Here is an 8,605-nt window from a genome sequence, read left to right as displayed (position 1 = left end):
TTAACAATAAACAAGTACATAAATTAAAATAATAAATAAATAAATGAACTAAAATAATAAATAAGTACATAAACTAAAACAAATATATGAACTAAAAAAAAATTACTAATAAAAATCTAATTATATACTTGAGATAGGCACTGTATACATAAATATCTATTGTTTAGTTATTAAATGGCCCATATTCTACAAAATTTTTTATTATAGTTGGAAAAACTTGTTTTTGATACATTATCCTTTTTGGTAACCATACTCTTAATTTTGTGATTACGTTGCTACTTTGGATTATAATAAATGGTGTGCTTAAATTATCTATAATATAAATACAAACCTTCTTAATAATATCAAGTCTTTCTTTGCACAAATAAAAGGTTTGAAACATATTTTATCAAATTATATAATTTTCGGCTTTGATGAATATTTTTTAAAAAATTTAAGAATTGCAGCTATGACTTGAATTATATCTCTCCAATAAAATCTTTGTTCTTAGCATCTTTCAAAGAATCAATTATTGCATACAATAGCTTAAATAATAAATTATTCTAATGAGTCTCTACTCAACATTGTCAATGATAAATCTTTGATATTATCTTCTAATCTATATTAAAATTAATTGATAAAGTTTTTTTTTTTTTTTTTTTTTTTTTTTTATAATACACATTGCTAGCAAGATTTTGAAATTCAACAATGTATATAGTGGCTAAACATGATCTTTTTCATAAAAAGAGGAGTTTAATCTCTGTTATTTTTTTTCAATGAATTTTTTTAAATGTGGCTATAAATAATTTTAAAAAATAAATTTAAATCATAAAAGAATCATAAATTATTATTTTTATTAAAGGTACAAATCAAAATAGAGCACTCTTTGATAAAAATATACTTATAAATTTAATTCAAGTAAATCCATCATGATATTAGGAAATATGTAAGTATAAATAGAACTTTACTTCTAAAAAACTTCAAAACTTTGATCTTATTCCATTGAACTTTTCCAAAATATATATCTATATTTGCTTTATATTTTTAATAACAAGACTTTTTGGATTTAGTTGTAAACTTGATTTACTTGCTTCTTTCAATTGCACAACTTTTTGGTATAGATTTTAAATTTTATTGTTGACTTCTTCTTTAGATGTAGGAATAATACCTCCATGATTAATCTTAGAATTGTATGAGATTTTTATGTTAATAGAATTGACAAGCTTGTAAAGATCTACAATAGTTTTAAATCTTTTTTTACTTCTGCTAAAAACAACATTTTGTTATAAACATACATATTTATTCCAATAATTATCTATATGATTAAATAGAAATAGATAAAAATAGATTAATTTTATAATATCTTTTAGATGAATTTTTTTTAGAAGCTTTATAGATGCTACTTTGATTTTATATGTGTTTATATTTAATTAGTAGGTTAAAAACTTGGTCAACAAGTTAACCACATATCACACAAGTTGATAGCTTGTAGAACATTCTAACTATGTGGTATATATATAAAAAAATTATCCTTTAATTTAAGACATGTGTTTTGTAAATTCAATACATTATTATATGGCATGATTTTTTATTTAAAAATATACCAAATACCTAGCTGTAGAAAATTTAATTTTAACTTATTGACCAAGTTTCAATAAGAGATGTATTCTTATTAGAGGCTAAATAAATATAATAGTATAAAAAAATATTTTATTGATAAAATCCTTTTTTATTTAAGAAGCTTTATACATAAGACTTTCTAAAGTATCTAAAAATATCTAACAACTTTTGCTATACCAAATAATAAATAATTAATTGCTAGTAAGTTAGATTTTCTATAAGCTCAAAGAAAATCCATAATCCTCTTACAAAAATTCATCTTTATATTATGAATTTTTTTATAGCTCAATATTTCCATCTTTTACATATATATAAAGTCTTGGCTTCCATTAATTTGTATAAAATGTCCAAATTTTGTACCATATATAAAATCTATTATAAGTAAAGAATTGGCTAAGCTTTTCTTTGACAACATCTATTACTATCATGAATTATTTAAGGATATTATATTAGATAAGAGGACTCAATTTGCATCTAAATTTTTAAAAATTCTTTTTAAGATTTTATATGTAGATATAAAGCTCTCTTTGGCTTTTCATCTTCAAATTAATGGGCAAATAGAATGGATAAATCAAGTTCTAGAGAAATATTTGAGGTGTACCATCAATTATCGTCAAGATGATTGAACAATTCTTTGATAATTGGTAGAGATTGTATACAATAATTTGATACATTCTTCTATTCAACAAATATCTTTCTTTACCAATTATAGTTATTATTTATAACTTGATACTTTTGATTTTTTAAAAGTTGATAATCCTATGATAGAAGATTTGGCAAATCATTTGTCAAAGCTATATGCAAAAATGAAGGCATAATTAAAAAAATCTGAAGAATGATAAAAGATTAATAGAGATGCCTATTGAAAAGAACAACCATAATTTAATGGAAATGACAAGGTATGGTTACTTTGTTGTAATATCAAGATTACTTATCCTTGTTACAAGTTGGACTATGATACGCTTAGACCTTTTCCTATTGTAAATAAATCAATCTTCTTGCATATCAATTATATCTATTAGAGTCTATAAAGATCCATTTTATATTCTATGTGTCTCTTCTTGAGCCATATAAGACAGTGAATATTTCAAGAAGAAGACAAATACCACCTCTTCTTTTGAAGTGGATAATTATCAAAAATTTGAGGTATAAGAAGTTTTAGATTCAAGGAAATACCAAAATAAATTGAAATATTTTATTGATTGATATAGATATGATATTAGTGAATACATATAATTTTTTTTTTTTTTTTTTTTTTTTTATAGATAACTTGAATAAATTCATAAGTCAATTTTGAAGCTAATAGATCACAACTACTAATATCAAATGAAAATTTTACATTTTTTTTTTTTTTTTTTTTTTTGAAAATAAAATCGATGTGAAAAAAATCAAAATATTAATTTTAAAGTGGATATATTGTAACCTTCAAAATACAATAATAGAAGTGGGATAATCCACTTATTTCTATAATAAAATAAAAATAATGAATTAATATTCTTATTAAATTATTAAAGACATGAATTATAACAAATAAAATTTTAATATATATATTTTTTATTCAAAAAGAATAGATATTCATTAAAAATTAATAAAATATTAAAATTAGAATGACCATTGCTAAAGACAAGAAGATTAGAGACTCTTGAAATAAGACTAATAACTAAAAAGGCATTTACAAGAGTGAAAAAGCCTTCACTCTTGCTTCTATATATACTATCTAATTAAAAGGTATATGGCAATATTCTATAGAACCTCCAACATGTGTTCAACTTATGAAATCTAAGTCTAACTTACAAGATAAATTTTCTATATGTATGCTACATGGTTATGTTGTATCACAAGTTATCATGTGACATGTGGCTAACTTATTGGCTAAGTTTTCTATCTACCAATCAATTGCAAACACTTCTAAATTCAAATCCGCATCTATGCAACTTCTAAGAAGGTTGGCCATAAGATATTACCAAATCTATTTACTTCTACTTACTTCTATCTAAGTTCTTTAATCTAGGTAAATATGTATGTTTGTGATACCAATCATCTAGAGGTCTTTATTCTCTTAGGTGTGTCTATAGCACTTTAGGATGTGTGTGAAGCCACTTAAAAGTGTATATTTAGCCTAAGCCAATTAGAATACATCACCTTTGTTATTATTTTTACTAGTGAATTGAGTCAAATACTATAAATTATTAGTTCTTATTGATTTTTTAAAAATAATAATAATAATAATAATAATAATAATTTTTGTTGAAAAATACAAAAAAATATTAAGAATTAGAAATATTTTTGATTTATAACGATTTATTTTTTTTAAAAAAATATCATAAATTATAATAGTATCAATGTAGGATATTTGTAATTAAATGACATTGAGGGACATATGTAACAAACTAATATTGTTATTCAAGAGTACTTACAAATCTTTAGTAGATTGTACAACACAATAAGAAACGGGAGCTCAATTTCTACGAAAGAAACCCAAAGCCCAATATGTATGGAAGTAACAGGGTTCTCACGGCGCTGTCATCGACGACTTAGGAAGAAAAGGCAACTTTTTCAGCAATAGAAGTTTTGAGCCCCAAGAGAATAACGACCTGTGTTGACATGCAGACGTAAACAAGCTTCGTCGTAAATGCACCACAGAGGCTGGGTATCCCCACTCACTTGCTCGGTCTCGGCTTTCTACTGTACAATCATGTCCACAGTCAATTCTAAGGGGCGAATATCGGACCAGTCAGCAGTGCCGTTGAAAGCTTCACCACCGGAGACTGTTGAGGTGGTGTGGCGTCAAGTTCCCGTTCAACACTGGGCCCCACATGTGGGACTGAGCTTCAGATCAAGTGATTCGTGCTGTTGACTCTCGGCGTTTTCATCAAAATTGCCTGGATAGTGGTCGTTCCACAGGGATTGATCCAGTCGGGTATAAGTAACATGAGTGGAGTTCACTCACACCGTGTCACTCACAAAGCTTACAATTGCCATATCAACTCAGTGCAATCCGCAAACACTGTTGGTCTCTTCGATTCCAGGCGAGACAACTTTCCCGAGGTATGATTCCTCTCCACGGCGGAGGTTTTGGGTGAGATTAGCTCGATCGAGCTGTCAGTCTTCGTGATCGTATCTCAATGCTAATTGCATGAAACAATCCCTCTATTGTTCTTTCACATGCGTAGCAGCGATGTGATGATGGACGAAACCCAGACATGCATGCAGAAAAAGACCTCTATGTGATGGTCCTGTATGATGATTTATCGTTAGCACTGTCGTGAGGACATTCTATCCTCTCCACAATCAGAATATGCTGTTCCAGGATTCATATCTGAGATGCTTCAATGATCCTGTGCAGGTAGCAAGTTAAGCAGCGATGGCAATCTCCGCAGCCGCCTACACCTTGTGTGTGGTGCTTTGCATCTGCAGCTTTCAGACATCGGTGTTTGCGGGTAGGTTCCTGATTAGTACGCATCCATGCTTAAGCGGATTGAAAGTGTGGATCTAAATGTTGTGTTGGATATTGAACTGCGAAAAAATACCTTGATTGCAACTCTTACCACCGACCTGTGTTGAATGCAGCGTCCAAGCCGCTGAAACTGACGTACTACGCTCACGAGACCCGCGGGGGACCCAATGCCACCCTCTTGCCTGCTGCTGGAACCGGGCAGGGCAACTTCAGCGCCCTCGGATGGGGAAGTTTCCTTGTGTTCGACAACGGATTGAAGGAAGGAGCTGCACTCGACAGCAAGTTGCTGGGCAGAATTACAGGATTCGGAGCTATATCCACCGTCGGAGGATCGGCAACGGGAGGCGTGCAGGTCACTAGCAAGTTCTGGTTCGGCGATGGATCCAAATACCCCGGCTCGAGCTTCACAGTGGTGGGCACCCTGTCTTACGGCCCAACTCCCTGGGAATTGGTGGTCATCGGCGGCACTGGAAAGTTCCGAGGATACTCTGGCTACGGACTGGCCCAGCCCGAGAACTCCACCACCGTGCCTCCGATTTACGTGAACAAGTGGAACTTCTACCTCACCAAGAAGTAGACGACCACTAGTCGTGGTGAGGATCATATGCATATATCCTTTAGCAGCAGTGAATGGTGGGTACGTTAATATGATCCATTCTTTCATGCCATAGTTGTATTCCAAAAATTGTACTTGAAGTTGAAAGGGCAAGCGAAGTTGCTAATGACGAAAAAGTTGTTGCTCTCAATAGTCAATCGAATGATTTTGTCAATAAAGGTCAGGAAGACAGAAGGGGAGTTTAAAGTGAAAACTGAGGAGGTATTATTTGAATGAAAGCTGATAAAGTTTTCTTGAGCTAGTGCTTTTGAGGACTTTCTTGCCATGGTGTATTCGAAAGTCACAACTGCCCGGGTATATTATGAACGACAGGTTTTGTTCAAAGACTAGGCCAACAAAAAATAAAATTCCTCTTCAGTTGTGGGACATGTAATACATCACGAAGAATACCTTGTTGGTGTTAATGTCGCCTCTCACAAGAATCTAGAGCTTTGTATTGTTAGCTATTTGTATCAAAGAATACCTTGTTGATGTTGATATTGCCTCTTCCAAGAATCTAGAGTTTTGTATCGTTAGCAATTTGAATCATATAACCTTAGCAAATTTTTTTCATAGTAGATGTGAGTTATCAAATCAATTGACAATTTGTTTTAGAATAAATGAATACAATAGGAATATTAAGTGGCAATTTTTTATAGAAGATGAATCTAGAGGATGTTAAATATAAGCAAAATAGAATTAATAGATAAAACATAGTTATGGATAGAAATTCTAGTAGAAAAATCCAACATTTGAAGGTTTTTTGAAAGGCATCAAATTGGCATCAATTGTAGCATCTTAAGAATATCTAGAAAAAATCCAAAATCTTCAAAATTCTACTATATATGGTTCAAATATAATTGTATATGGTGTTGTATTGGAAAGTGGTATAATATGTAAAAATAAGGTAATATATTATAAGAATTTGGTATGAAATAAAGAAATAGTAAAAAAAAAAAAAAAAAAAAAAAAAAGTTATAGATATTGATAGTTTATCTCCAAAGATAAGTCAAGATAGGTTGGTATGGACTTGAGATGAAGTAGTACGGTGCTTAAGTAAAAAAACATAGATTGAGGTGGAGTGACATGGGCTTATATTGACTTTTGAATCTCTCACTACTTCTTCTTTGTTTGGGCTTTCTCCCCTTGAATATATCTAACTATTTTTTGGTGGTTTTTATATGGAATTTAAAATATTTTTTTTAGAGATTTTGAGTAGTAATTCTTTATTTTATTTATTTTTCAAAAATCTCACTTGTTCCAAGAAGAGTTAGTATAAAATTAGGGTGTATTTTAGAATAAAAAGAGAGCTAGCCACCCTTCAAGATCTTCTTCAAGGTTTTTTTTGGTAGTTTTTTCCATAGTATTTTTAGTATTTTACTTGAAGATATTAAAAAGTGGTTCTTCTTTTTGTCAACTTTTCAAAAAGCTTTCATTTAATTTAAGAAGAATTAGCATAAAGGTAAAGTGTGTTTTAGAACAAAGAGGAATCAATTGCCTTATGTTAATAATATTCTATCTAAAAATGAATGACAAAAGATTAAAGTAAATAGTATCTATTTTGCTCTTATAGCCAAGAAATTATATCATTAAAGAATTGATGGGATTTTAAGTTGTGGTCTTACTTATAAAGAAGTACCACTTGTAATAAAAGCTTGTCATTCAAGTGCTTATAGTGGACACTTCTCTAGTCAAATAACAATTCAAAAAATCTTTAAAGTAAGCTATTTTTGATCTATAATATTTACTGATTTAGAATCTTATGTAAGATCTTGTGATGCTTACCAAAGATATGCATGCAATGATTTAAATCTTACAATGCCTTTAAATCTCACTCTCACTTTTTTCATTTGAAAAATGGTGTATAGATTATATTGGACCAATTTATCTTGTATCTTCATGTCAAATGCAATATATCATTGTAGCCACAAAATATTTGATCAAATAGGCTGAAGTAAAAGCTATAAAGAAGATGGATGCCAAATAAATTGCCATATTCCTATATGAAAATATCATAGCTTTTTTTGGTTGTCCAAAAATCCTTGTGAGTGGCAATAGTATTCATTTTTTAAATGAAGCTATTAAAGAAATGACTACATTTTTTACCATCAATCATAGGAAAACTACTCCCTATCATCTTCAAATAAATGGTCTTATAAAAAGGATCAACCAAATGTTAGTTCGAATATTACAAAAATTTGTAATGGATTCTAAGCATGATTGGAATCTTAAACTTACTTCAGCACTTTGGACTTACCAAACTACTTACAAGGTTTCTACAAGAGCTATGCCTTTTTTCTTTGATATATGGAATAGAAGCCATTTTACCAATAGAATTTGAAGTCCCATTCTTATGCATTGCCATTGATGAAAGATTGGATACTTCTTAATTTTTGAAAGAAAAATTAGAGTATCTAAAAAGACCTAGTGAGATTCAAAGATTTGCAATTCAATACATAGAAATAATTCAGAAGAGAAGAAAAGAGATCTTTGATAAAAAGATAAAAAAAAAAACATCTTCTTACTCTAGGAATATGGATGATGGTTCAAAATACTAGGAAACTAGAATTTTCAGCCAAATTTGATGCACTTTGGACCGAGCCTTATATTATCAAAGAAGTCTTTGATAATAATTCAATTCAACTTAAAACATTAGATAGAAAAGATTTTCTTACATAAACTAATAGAAGTCATTGTAAAGAATATAGAGTGTAGACATTAGTTTCAATACCAATATACATTGTTTTTTTTTTTTTTTTTTTTTTAATAGTAGTTCTAAGTCAAACCTAAAGATTATTATCCCTTACTATACTTTAATGCTAGACTCAAGGCATAAGTGGCAAGTATAGTTAAGTATTTTTTCTTGAGTCATAGACATCTTCCATGTAGTCTATAGAACTCAATTTTGTCGTTATGAATTATAATCATGTAGTCTTAGTTCAAATCTCAATAAA

The 8,605-nt window shown here is 29.7% G+C and overlaps 1 protein-coding gene across 1 annotated transcript; it reads left to right on the top strand.

Annotated features, from left to right (window-relative positions):
* Positions 1-4,565: 4,565 nt before the first annotated feature.
* On the top strand, positions 4,566-6,038 carry LOC112283290 (dirigent protein 11). Its single transcript, XM_024521821.3, has 3 exons — positions 4,566-4,647; positions 4,946-5,039; positions 5,170-6,038. Exons 2-3 carry the CDS (start codon positions 4,964-4,966, stop codon positions 5,631-5,633), a joined length of 540 nt encoding a protein of 179 aa, XP_024377589.1. The 5' UTR covers positions 4,566-4,647; positions 4,946-4,963; the 3' UTR covers positions 5,634-6,038.
* The last annotated feature ends 2,567 nt before the right edge of the window (positions 6,039-8,605 follow it).

Source organism: Physcomitrium patens, chromosome 6, assembly GCF_059467195.1.
Source record: "Physcomitrium patens ecotype Gransden chromosome 6, ASM5946719v1, whole genome shotgun sequence".
In the NCBI taxonomy this organism is placed as follows: Eukaryota; Viridiplantae; Streptophyta; class Bryopsida; order Funariales; family Funariaceae; genus Physcomitrium; species Physcomitrium patens.
This window is presented reverse-complemented; position numbering and strand designations above follow the sequence as displayed.

Excerpts from the sequence above, each read along its gene's own strand:
- LOC112283290 (XM_024521821.3), top strand. The coding sequence starts at position 4,964 with ATGGCAATCTCCGCAGCCGCCTACACCTTGTGTGTGGTGCTTTGCATC. Across the intron at positions 5,040-5,169 it reads TCAGACATCGGTGTTTGCGG|CGTCCAAGCCGCTGAAACTG; the intron begins GTAGGTTCCTGA and ends TGTTGAATGCAG.